Source organism: Ambystoma mexicanum, chromosome 3q (genome assembly GCF_040938575.1).
Source record: "Ambystoma mexicanum isolate Mex_15411 chromosome 3q, UKY_AmexF1_1, whole genome shotgun sequence".
NCBI lineage: Eukaryota > Metazoa > Chordata > Amphibia > Caudata > Ambystomatidae > Ambystoma > Ambystoma mexicanum.
Genome location: NC_090926.1, coordinates 301,074,821 through 301,088,262, shown reverse-complemented (window position 1 = coordinate 301,088,262; position 13,442 = coordinate 301,074,821). Strand labels below are relative to the sequence as shown.

The 13,442-nt window shown below is 43.8% G+C and overlaps 1 protein-coding gene across 1 annotated transcript in view; it reads right to left on the bottom strand.

Annotated features, from left to right (window-relative positions):
- Nucleotides 1–13,442, bottom strand: part of RHEBL1 (RHEB like 1) — a 48,680-nt gene that overhangs the window by 20,267 nt on the left and 14,971 nt on the right. Inside the window, exons 2-4 of the mRNA XM_069653835.1 lie at nt 4,168–4,239; nt 3,612–3,679; nt 3,129–3,211 (exon numbers count right to left, since the gene is read on the bottom strand). Coding sequence (XP_069509936.1) covers nt 3,129–3,211; nt 3,612–3,679; nt 4,168–4,239 — 223 coding nt within the window. The remainder of the gene's footprint in view (nt 1–3,128; nt 3,212–3,611; nt 3,680–4,167; nt 4,240–13,442) is intronic.

Genomic DNA, 13,442 nt, shown 5'->3' with positions numbered 1-13,442 from the left:
AATAAATTCTCTTAAGCTTGTACAAAAATATTATGTCCACACCCCACAACTCTCCCTACTGTTATGTTGATTCGTCGCGCCCAGAAATTCTATTCTTTCGTCAGACTTTACTTGGTGTCAAAGTTGTCGACTACATGTGTAATGGAATTGAAAGTTTCTCCACTATGAGCTCTGCTGCCAACTTGCAGATAGGGGTTAGGGGGAGGAAAAAAGTAAGAGTCCACGTGTGAGGGATCATGGGCACCTGTGCACATAGGGCTGGTGTAAGAGGAACGCTCCCGTCAACGCCCTTTCGAAAAAACTAGTATTCTCCGAACCAACCCATTGATGGCAAACTACTTATTTATATACAGGAGAAACAATGCTCTTTCGATCACAAAATAATGTACAATAGATAAGAAATCGGATTTGACAGGAAGCAGTGAACTTTTTACAATGGGCTGAGGTTGAGGGAAAGGTTGTGGCAGGGAGCAAATGGAACAGTCACCAGGGACAATACATAAGTGAACATAAATAGATTAAGGACAACAAACATTGGACATTTTCAAGGGCAGGTAGGTATAGCCGGCTGTGCTCAGGATGGACGAAGTGCTAGGAAGTGAGGGACAGAGGCAGGTGAGAGGCAAGGGGAAAAGGTTAGCTAGCAGGCCGATGAGAGGTAGGTTAAGTGAGTAACTCTGAAGTAGGCTTTTTGTTTGATTTTCAACAAATCCGTGTGGACGGTTTATAGGAGGGGTGGGGGGATTACATGGAAGTAGAACAAGAAGAGAGAATGAATGGAAACAAGGATGGCGAAGTGCCACAAGGGTAGTCAAGGAAGCACAGCGTTGATTACGAGAAGGCTTGCAGAGTTGGATAGAGAAGGATAGATACAGTGGTGCCTTGCTGTGGAAAGATTTGTGAACCAGGAGAAGAAATTTAAATCTGGCCCCTTTTTTGCATCCGTCCAGCCTGGTCACGGTACGAGGAAGTAGGTGTGAAATGCGGGAGTTCAAAGAGAGTCCTGGTAGCGAAGTTAATGATCTTGTTGAGAAGACAAAAAGCATAGTTGGTGAGATCAAAGAGGATGCTGGCACAGTAGTCCAGTTTTGAGAAGACGAGAGTGGTTAAGAGATGCTTGGCAGTGTTGAAAGGAAGGAGGTGCCAGATTTTTTAAAATATTTAAAGCATGCAAATCTAAGCAGATTCACAGAAATAATGAAATGGGACAAAGTGGCATGCAATAAGCCAGCTCCATGCATGCTCAAAGTAGGCCATGGCAAAGCACAACACTAAAAATGGTACTTCGCGAACTACACTGAAAGGGTAACAGACCGTACATCATTTAAAATGAAGACAACAGAATCTGAGTAAGCCTGAAGATGCCGAATACAGAGAATAATACACAACATTCTACCTTAGACTTATTTTTGGCATCTCTTCCATTGTTGGACTGTGCCATTACCAACAGCCGTAAACATCATGTAGACGGCATCCTCCAACAGCAATGCCGAGCAGAAAGGTTACTTGTTCCTCTACCAGTCAACGGAAGTACAATGAACAGTTAAACAAAGGAACTCCGATGTGTCATCTGTCAGAAGCCAGGAATGTATTCAGCGAGCCTTTTTGAAAAGGATTAGTGTACAGACCCGAAGATCATTGGCAGGCCAAGAACATGTACAAAAGCAACACCAACCGTAATCAGGGTGAAAAAAATGCATGTTGCAAGCTACTAGATGGGCAGAAAGGTCCGCCTTACTGGCACGAATGTCGGTGCTCCACATATACACAGCACACCATTTTAATCAGCAACAGCGAAGCATCACTCGCCAATGTACTGTGCACATTTTATGGCCTGCTGATATTGCCTAATAATGATACAAGTCCAATGTGGCAGACTCTGGTTCACAACTTTAGCTTAGGGCAGGCTAAAAGATTAACGTGTTACAGCTCCACCACTCCAGCCCCCAACAAAAACAAATTTAAGAAAAACAAAAAAATATTGTTGCGCTTATTTCCAAATGTGTTACATCTTTCGTATTTAACCCTAAGTGTACTTATGAAGTGGGATATAGCGTGCCAAACATTTGGCACCAGCAAACCAAATGTTTGCATTTTAAATGTTTTGAAAGAGCCACACGCATAAGAATGCACGAGAGAGAATTTTAGTAACGACATTCTTAAAAGAAAGTTCATAGGGGTCACTAATGAAGTATACTCATACAGATGTCGCAATTGTGGCACTCCAGTGTTTACATCAAGTTTGATAAAATCCCAAGTGCATGTATTATGACACGCTAAACATACGATCAGCAAGCAAATCTAAGAAGAATTAAAATGATCATGAAAACTAAAACTGGATATAACTGCAATCCAGTCAACATAATGGCATCCCTTTCATCTCGGAAGCATGTGCAGAAGGAGCAGGGTTTGAACTTGATGGGAGTTATTTAGTTCATGCTTCTAGCTTCGGAGAGCCAAACCAGGAGCTACCTTTGGCTCCCCAATCAAACTGGTGCCTTACAAACATGCACGACACATTAACTGAGTATTTCAGAATCACATCTTGTACACAAAAAGATAATGGATCATACAAAAAGGGACAAAAAGTTAAGCTTGCATCTCATGTAGAAATTTGATTTGCAGTGCGTTGTGTATTTGCTCCTGGTTCCCCAGCGGTAGCTCTTGCCTGCTTGGAGATGACTGACAAATAGTAGCTGGTGTTAGAAATTATTATAATTCGATGACCAGGGGCCAACACTGAGAAGCATTTGATGTGCTCCTATTTAGTGGCAGAAGTCTTGCCTGGCGTTCATTAACGTCAGCCTCAATCCCTTGGGCTTAGGGCAATGATAGTGATGTGTTACTTCAGGAGATGGCATTGTGCAGAAGACACGTCTCGGCTGGTTTGGCGACCACATCCAACAAGATCGTTTGAAGTTGCCAAATTTGGAGGATCGTTTTTTATTGAAGGTTTTTTTGAGACGATTTTAGACACGGTCCCGCTCTGCCTAGCACCACAAGATCATGGATGCCTGCAAGTTGTAGTTTCGTTTTCCAGAACAATTGTGGGTCAGGCGGCAGGAGAGCAAATCAGCCTGTGCTGTTCGATTGTCACTTTCAGCCAAGGAGGGTAGCTCTGGACTTACCTCTTTTGGGAGGCAACGGAGTAGACCACAATGTAGCCGTGAATGCCCAGAACGAATGTAGGCGGCAGCAAGCTGTATTCATCCTGAGCAGTCAAGAAAATAAAAATAAAATAATCAGCCAGAGGACGAAGGGCCAAAAAGGTCCATCGAGCAACAAGCTGCCAGCCAACAGTTCCCCCAGTCAAAGCAAAAACCCCAATACACATGACAAGGAGGCAGATTAGTTGACTGGCAGCAGACATTACAGCATCAGTGATCTTCTAGCACATCTATGAAGGCCACAGTGCCCGGCCCTTTTATGGAAAGTCTGTGAAAAGTGCATTTTTGCCCTCCCAGACATTAACTATCGGGCATATCACGGATGCATTGAGCCTGGCAGTGCCAGGTGAAATTTCACAAATAAACGGTCTATAAAATTCGAAAACCCCATACACACAAGGCCTACACCAAAAGGAGAAATAATTTTAAGCATGGTTCACAGACCTGTCCTGCTGTGTCCACCACAGTCATCTGGAACTCGTCTTCCCCAATTTTAAAGGTCTTATTGAAGGCTGAAAGCAGGGAGAAGTTAAAGATAAATAGGTTATGCAGAAAAGAAAAAACATATCAGAACAAAGGAAGAGTGCTACAGGCCTGCGTGGCATCAAGTAGCATGATAGCTTTATGAACCAGCAAAGAGTTCAGCACCAGACAATTAGAGTACCTTGGCAAAAGGGACATGGCTCACTCCGGCAGTCTGATAAGAAAGGGTGTGATCTGAAGGCATTTACGATGCTGCACAAAAATCTAGGACAGATGGTGAATATAGCATCTGAAAGAATTGCTCCAGAGAGGTCCAATGAGAGGCAGTACAACTCATAGAACCAGAACATTCTAGTGGCTTGTTAAGGGACAAGTGTACATGTCTCAGACAACCATTTAACAACGTAGACTCCAGAGGCGGCAGACACAAACATTTTTTTTTTAATTTAAAACACACACAAACAAAAATTATACTCCCGTCCTTCCCCCTCAAATGCATGCTATGGGAGATACCTACTGTTCTCAATGGTAGGCTCATAGTCCTCGCAGAATCTTCCCCGAACGAACTGCAGTGCCAGAGAAGACTTCCCTGGGGAAAGACAAACACTACATTAGTCAGTACCCTCCAACGCACCTTCGGCCTATGGTAGGCGTACCACGGTATTAAGGGCACACTCACTAAAAACAGCAGAAAATGTCATCGCTCTGAAAAGTATATTTTTTTAAGTTGTTTAGCTCCCTACAGATGAGCATCTAAAAAAGCTCCACAAAATAAAAAATATATAATACACATAAAACCACTACACAGCTCCATAAATCTACATTTTGAACACTGGTACCTATAGATCACTGCTAAAGGAAGGAGCTCGAATTGAAGAAGAGTACATTTCAGGTGAAATTGTATTTTTTCCATTTGCAAGCATAGCTACGTGCAAAGAAGTATGGATTAGAAAAAGACAGCCGTTTTAGATTTCAAATTGTATTTGCCATCGGTTTACAAAAAAAATATATTTTGAAACCCAGACCCAAGATTCCCAATCATGAATAACCTCGACCACTATGATCAGAGGGGGGGGGGGGGGGGGGAGCGTTTGATCGACCGACTCCTGTCTGCCTAGGAGGCAGATGCCCTCTACGATAGTTTACAGGTAGGGCGCGGCGGGTCATGGGAGTGTTCCAAAAATTGCACTAGGTGCGTGTCACCGTGGCAACTGTGTGGATGTTAGTCTGTGGGGTGGGGAGAAATCGCTCGTGCGGCGATAGTGCGGTCTATCGCACCTGCATTTTTTTCTTGCGGCCGCTGATCTGCCGGGCAATCAACTTTTATGAGTGGGTGATGCTAGCACTCTGCACAAGGTGTTGGGTTATAGTTCTCTGCGTTTTAGCGGCGAATCGTGGCCTATGTAACCCCTCCAAAAAGGTATACAGACAGGCACATTGTGATGCAGGCAATATATTTCATCAACACAAAAACAAAGAAAATCATATAAGAGATTCTCTCTGATTCGTGCGCGGGTCATACTGTAGCTCTCGAAAATTCTATGTTCTGTCAATCGCCGTGCAGAATAGGGGCAGCACATCGGTCCTATGCAGCAGTGCAAGTTTCACACGCTAGCCCTCAGTGCTTCTTGCGAGTAAACAAAAGCAGAAATCATCTTAGAAAATCAACAGATTAACTAGCATGACGTCAGAGACCGTTTGGTTGCCTTTAAGTGTACGCTCAGCATACGTGATCTCTATCTCCAGAGTCAACTGGATCGCATCTGCCCACTCCCAGGCAAAGATGACAAACTACGGGAATTCTCCCGAGGATACACCCTCGTCTCAAATACACCCCACCTTTCTTCAACATGAAACATCTTCCCAATCCTAGTGCTTCTACATGTAATGGACTTTCGTTCTGCTGCTTCGCTTATAACCACCAGTAGAAAGGAACAAGAGGCAACATGTTATTGAGACAAAGAGGAGAGATGGCAATTAGGATGAACCCTAAAGGGAAAATACACGGCCCGACCCCTGGAAGGCATAGAAAAGCCTCTCCACCCCCCTAACACCCCCTCTTACCCACCAAAGAAGCGTTTTTCGTTTGAACCGCTTGTTATATATTGGATTGGTGGACTGGCTAGGAACTTACACTCGCCCATTCGTTTTGGGCTGAAACAAGTTTGAGATGCAGTTAAACAAATCCACCGACATAATAAAACCGTAAGTAAAATGCACTAGTACCAAACACCTGTAGTGCAAAGTGCAAGGCTGTATGAACATTCGCAGGAGGGGGATGAAATCTCACAAACGGCAGCTTACTTTGAGAGGAATCACCCTGCATTTCTGCACAAGAGTCGACTTCTACACCAAACACTCAAAGCTGAATTAGAGTATAAAGGCCAAAGAGCGTGGTTTGTCGGCAACCGGATCAAAGTCATTGATATGCGAATCTTGCTATTGTGAGTGGAGACCAGGTCACAAACTCTTTACTCCGTGTAAAAAAGGCCAGTAATAACAAAGGAACAAAGAAAGTCAAAAGCACGTGGAGAAACTAACAGATAATCTGACAAAGTGAAAAGATTATTCAGGAGACCTGCATCCAGATAACCCTGGAGAACAAGAGTGCATATCCATATTTCCTCCATTCAAGTGGCAGTGTGATCCCACCTTCCATGGTCCAAAGCAGTGGTCTTCAAACTGTGGGGCTTTGCCTTGCCCCAAGGCACTAAACAAATTGAGTGGTCTAGGGACTGAAACAGTAATGGCATGGCGGGCTCAGCAACAATGCATTTTATTGAAAGGTGTGCTGGGAGTGGGGGGGGGGGGGTCACTACATAAAAAAGGTCGAAAACCACTGGTTTAAGCTGCCCCATAATGCAGCAACCACAGCCTCTCACGAGCCAATGTCCAGGGTTTCAGAATGAGGCAGGAATGCCAATGCCGATTATTGGCTGTCCATAGTGGCACATTTTAACAAGTGTTACAGATATTATGCTAATCAGAAAACTTTCCTTGCCACCCTGGTCAGTGGCACTATAGTGTCAGCTAGTCCCCAGAGAAGAAAATTGGCAACAAGGCACAGCTGGCCATGAAGAAACTGGTTAAACGTCTACCTTGCAAAATTGCAAATCGAAACTGTGCAAGTGTCACACAACAAAAACTCCAGATGCTACAACATTGCATGTTCGGGTTGGCATTCTATTATCGGCTCCTTAGCAGAAGATACGTGAAATGAAACTTGGGTGTTTGAATCCCATCAGACTACTCCCCACTTTCCCCCAATTAGTCCATAAGCTCTCATTGGTAGGCCATCAGCCAAAGTCTTCCATTTGTAGTTGACCTTGTTGCTGCTCACTGTCCTGGAGCATTTAAGGGAGTGTGAGCACACAACCATCAACTTGAGGCTCTAATGAATAGCCTTTCTTCTCGACTTCCGAGTCACATATGCAAAGACCACAAATTTGCCCTTTTTAGCATTCCATTTATTGCCAGTTGATTTAATTATGTAGGGTGCGGTTGCTCCTTTAGGCCCCTAGAGTCTCGCTTCCTATGAACTTTAAACACTTTTAACGGACCAACAGTTTGGCTCTCACAGAGGTTTTCATCTTCCTTCATTTATAAAGAATGTCCCGCATTCAGAGTTTATCCATGCATTTCCACGAATCTCTCAAAATAGCATCTTCGCTCTGCGCCAACCTTGCCTCACCGTTGAAGGACGGCTCACAGGGCTGCTTATCTACATCTCCAGATTCTTACAGCCTCAGCCTGTCTATGAGGTAGCTTAGCTAAATTCAACGCGACACGTCCATTTTCCCCGATATGGATGTCCCTGCCATGTTATATATTCCTCTATATGTTGTCTTTCTACTTTGCGTTACTGCTCATTTACAGTTATTGGTCAATAAGTTACTTCACTTCTTTTAGATCCATGATAATTTTAACTTTAGGTTCATGTTACTTTTAGTGCTTCAGTTACATTGTTACTCAGTATTTTCATATAGTTCAACATAGGTTCATATATCTTCTTCATGAGATCACTTTGTCCTCGTCTGATTGCATTTTAACGTGTGTCCACGATTTTCATCGATGCATTCCGACACCCCGACGTCCTTCCATGCGAGATCCTTCCACACTTTCAGCGCAAGAGTACTTTCGGTATGGCTGTCTTAGTGCATAGCTCATACTCGATAGTATAGGAATAATGCAGGAGTGGTGAGTGGGCGGGAACTGGCAGAATAGCATCTCCCAGCTCCTCTACAAGTGGTAACAGCCCAGGACCCAGTTTAAAGGCTCTCCATGCGTTTGGGCCTTCACAGCCTGTGGAACATAAGATGCCAATGAACCCGTTAGGACAGTTTTTCTAAAGTCCACCCAGGGACTTCATAAAACGATACCTTGGGCAATACATAAACTCCAACTCTTAGTAGAAGGCTGTACCACCCAAGAAATTGGTAGCAATAACAGAGCAGCCAGGTTCATATTAGGAGGGTGAGAGGGCTGTAGATAATTGCAGTATACATACAGTACAAAGAAACACTGATGCAGCTCTAAGAGGTAAGCCTGCTGGCCACCTCCCCGACCGCAGTCGGCTTGCAACCATCTTGATTGTTCTGAGCGCCTAAAGCGCGGTAAACACCCCCACCACCAGTGGATGTATGAAAGCCTACATCATTTTAATAATATGATCATTTAAATGCAGCATTGCCTGCAAGTTCCGACTTCGCCATTAGCCAACATCTGGCATCACCCGCTCTAAGATGGCGGCACTTCGACTACGGACCTGCAGACACAGCCAGAAGCTGCACTGAACGCTGCCCATTGGTTTAGGGCCCCTTCTTGTTCTCCAATCCATGACCGGAGGCGTGAGCCAGCCTGCCTCCAGTAAGGCCCACATCGGCAAGGCTGGTGCCTGTCCACAGCTGTATACGCCGTCAGCCAGACCCCACTGTCCCGTTTGGCCCGAATATGGCTGACTCTAGGTGGCCCAATCTATACAACTAAGGTAACATCTCCCACATTGTCACACTATATGCATGACAATGTGCTCCGTCTACCTTTTGTCACACGTGTACTATGATACACGGTCACCTGCCACTTTCCATTTACAAGGCAAAATTGCACACTTCGAGACTGATTAGTGCCGAGACTTTTCACGCTAGCCAGTAGCCTGTATAATTCCGTGTCCACTTACCTCTCGTTTGATTCATTTGTTCACCTGCCATGTGATTGCGCCCTCAGTACCTGTTGCCACCTGAATTCACTAATTTGTTCACATCTGCACTGAGACTGCGTTCTCAGCACCTGCTACCATTTGAATTTGCTCAGTCTGCCACATGTCATCTGAATCTACACACTGTGCTCACCAAATTGGCTTCTTGTTCTTAGCTGCATGTGACTGTGCTCATTTGCATGCACCACTGGAACTTGCTCTTTTCCTTCTTCAGCCACGTATATGCCATTTATTGCCCTTGCCACCTGAACATGCTCCTACTGTCCGGTGCTTTTTTGAATCTGTTCACTAGGCCCTTCTTACCTAAAAGCCTACCCCACGCCTAGCTTACCACTTGCTTATTATGCCTTACCGATACAGTAAATACAGCCGATTTGTGGCCAATAAACTCCTCACATCTAGCCTCTCAGTGGACTGCGACTGGCTGCTCCCTTCTGCGGAAATGATCACCTACCCTGACCAAAATGGCACTCAATAACCTTAGTATTGTCCAATCCATCCACTTGACTGCAACAGGCTTAGGTTTCGATGCAACCCAACCATGCACAATAAATGACAGAAACCTCAGACTCCCCAAACTGCACGAACCACTTACGAGATCGCTACCCCCGATAAATAAGAAAACAAACTGCCCCACCGGTGAGAATTTCTATAAGTCCATTGCGGCCACTCTCTTGCCACCTCTTCACCACAATACTAACCAACCAACAACCAGCCAACTAGCTGACCCTAACTTACCCATGCCCATCCATGCAACAGCCAAACTTGAGTCACCTCTCCTCAAAGCAGCACTCAAACGCCAGATCTCTGGTTGCCCACGCAACAGACATTGCTGACCTAATACTAGATGGTAATTTGGACTTCCTCGCTATAATGGAATCCTAGCTACATGACGCCGCAGGACCTGCGCTTATGCTAGCAATCCCTGACGGTTAGACGATAGCTAGACAAGACAGAGATGAAACTCGAGGCGGAGGCATCACCATTATATCTAGATCTATCCTTGAGACTAGCCTCCCCACAAATCACTAATTCTTGAAGTTCTTACTGCCAAACTTTCCTTAACTAAGTCCCAGTCACTTACTATCCATCTAATATACAGACAGCCTAGCCCACTTCGGACATTTGAGGAGGATATCTACGCCTTCTATCCAACAACCTTAAAACAACCACCCAAGTGATATTACTAGGTGATTTCAATTTAGGATTGAACTATCCTACCGACAAATACGCCCTCAAATTAGCTAATATCCCACACTATCAACTACTAGACCACCTCCGTTGACCTTACCTATTTCCCCCCCCCTTGCCCAACAAGGAATCAAAAGAATATTACAGTGGACAATGTGATCCCTGCCATTCTACCCACCTTAAACTCACTAGCCGACAACCTAGACACCGGTACCCTGCTCCAAGAATATAACAAAATTATGCTTACCAAACTAGACAACATTTCTCCACTCAACTTAGACCGAGCAAACCTAAATCTCATCTAAATAAATGGTTCACCCCCCAGTTAAAGGACCTACGTCTTCTAAAACGGAAATGCAAAACCACCTGGAGACTGCTCCCATCCAATGCAAACAAACCTAAGCTAGCCAAAATATCTTTGCAATAAAAATATGAAATTTGCATGGCAAAACGAAATTCCTAAAACGAACGCATTGCCAAAGCAAACTCTAGTATGAAGGAATTATTCACCATACTTAAAGAATTAGAGTCTCCGATTCCCATACCTGACATTTGCATCAAAAATAAGACATGGTGTTCACAGATCCAACATGCACTAATAAAATAATCACTCTCCAAAATAAAATTACCCAAAAAACCTCTTCGAAGTTACCACAAACAGATAACCTTACCCCTTCGAATGTAAAACCCACTGACCTGACTGTTAGATTCCACTTCTCTAAAATATCTATATTAGGAGGTACAGAAAGTCATCCTATCGCTCAAGCCGTCCAATTGCAAAGTCAACCTCTGCCCTGCTCAGATTATAAAGGATGCAGCGAGAGATCTTCCACCATTCATTTCTAAACTGATCAATGCCTCCTTTGCATCTGGCACTATTCCCTCCAATCTGAAACAATCTTTGGTACTCCCACTCTTAAAGAAGCAATCCCTAGACCCACTCATTCCTACTAACTACCGTCCCATCACAACAGTACCATTGTTAATTAAAATACTTGACGAGGTCGCTCATACACAGATCCAAAAACATCTAGAACTGCATAAACTCCTAGGAGCAAGACAATCTGGTTTTCGTCCACTACATGGGAAGGAAACGGCGCCTATCGACTTAATAACACAGGTTGATGAGCTGAGAGATAAAGGGAAAACCGCCCTCTCCTACTGCTGGATCTCTCAGCTGCATTCGACCTTGTGATCCACTAGGTCCTCTGTAATCAATTGGACTCAGCAGCGCACTTCTCTACAGAGGCCATCAGATGGATAGAATCATTCTTGAGTGACAGAACCATCAGGGTCTTCTCCCCATCGGCTGCTGCGGACCCCGTTCCAATCACATGTGGTGTACCTCAGGGCTCCTGTGTCTCCCCCACATTAAACAATATATTCACCAAGCCTTTGTTCGATGATCTGGACCTTCTGGATATCACCTACACTAACTATGCAGATGATACTCCGATTCTCCTCCCACTTTCGGGAGATTATGGCAAGGATTTAGCATTGGTGAATGGTGTGTATCTCATCATCCATGCATGGATCGCCACCCAGGGTCTATGCCTGAATGATAAGACCGAACTCATCATTTTGGGTACCCACTATAACCTCAAGAAATTAGCCCGGGAATATTCAGCTTTCGTCATCGATGGATACACTATCAGGGTAGCCAAGGAGGTGAAAACCCTCGGCTTTCATCTTGACTCTACCATGTCCTTTGACAATCAGGTGAAATCTCTGGCCTCTACCACTTTTTACACCTGTAAGCTCATCAAGGAAGGAAAAACTTTCCTCTCTAATGACAGATGTATGATCCTGGCCAGAGTACGAATACTCTCCAGGTTAGATTACTGCAATGCTCTTTACAGTGGCGCCAATAAGGCCATTATCCAGAGGCTACAAACACTCCAAAACAACGCCTTTAGAGCTGCACTAAGCGTGAATAACAGAACATCTCTGCAACTATAGGCCAATACAAGTGGCTATCCACTCACAATAAAAGTCTACTAAAAATGGTTTCCCTTACCCACAAAGCATTAAACAATGCTGCCCCCAGTTATCTTGCAGACAGACTCCACAGAAAAATTTCCATCAGACCCACTAGAGCCAGTAACACAAACTGCCTCATTGTACCAAGATACCGACTCACTAAGATTGGCGGCAATAGCTTTTCCGGTGAAAGCCTCTAAACTATGGAACTCCTTGCCTCACCAGCTCAGAGTAGATCAACCGTACTTCCGTCTTAGAAGTAATTACATTAACATGCTCAATTCAACTGACTACTAATGTGCCATTGTACTAGCCCTACCCAGAATGTCCTAGCCGTGATTTCCATCACAGTGTAACCAGGATTTTGTACCTACCTACCCCTCCTGCCCATTACCTGTTCTAACCTGTATATATGTCTTACTGTGAATATACCTGTTATTATTAATGCCACACTGTAACCATACCTGTAACTATGCAAGCTTTCCATCTCCTTACTGCTGCGCCCTGTTACCTTTGGGTTTGTTGCGCATTAGAAATCAATAAACAAAACATATATGGATGCATGTAAAAATAATGGTTTGATATATACACCCACAAAAATGGATTTCTTTAGAAAGCCTAGTACCATTATCATCCATAAATAAAATTATAAAAACCAACACAATACTTATGGTATGCAAACCAAAGTATATACATTATTTAGAAGAGCAGTGTGCAGTTCAAGGCGAGTAAAACCTAAATGATAACACATTTAGAATAGCAATTCGATATTCATGAGGAGTAAAACCACATTAGTTAGACTTTTAGAATGACAGAATGTAATTCAAGGGAGCAGACCCTAATGGTAATAACCTACAGTGTTATGTCCCAGGAATAGTACACTATAAGTATACACCTTCCAACATATGTTACTTATTCTAATAGATACAGTTACACTCAAGATTACTACTTATCAGAACACAGTTCAAAATATAAGTAAATAACCTACTTTTCAGAGGTGCAGTCAGCTACTCATGGATAAGTAAGAACTCAGGATGCACATTTAGAATGGCACCAAGCTATCCAATGCAAATAAAACCTGATTGGTCATAAACTAACACTTTCTATTACAGGAATAGTTAATTATACCAATGATACTTTTCTAGAAAAGTGGAACACGATAAAGGTGCATAACTTCATATACTTTTCAGAGGGGCAACAAGCAACTCAAAGGCAAGTACGAAGACACTTTGTAACTTATTCTGTTTCAGGAATCAAAGTTACACACCAACACCTTTACAAATAAGTACTTAAGAGCCTGGGCGAACTGTATGGGCAAACTCCCAAACACACAAGTCAACCCCTCAGCTATGCAGGATTGGCACAAGACTATAGGCAAGTACTACCCAAGCCAACACAGTACCTCC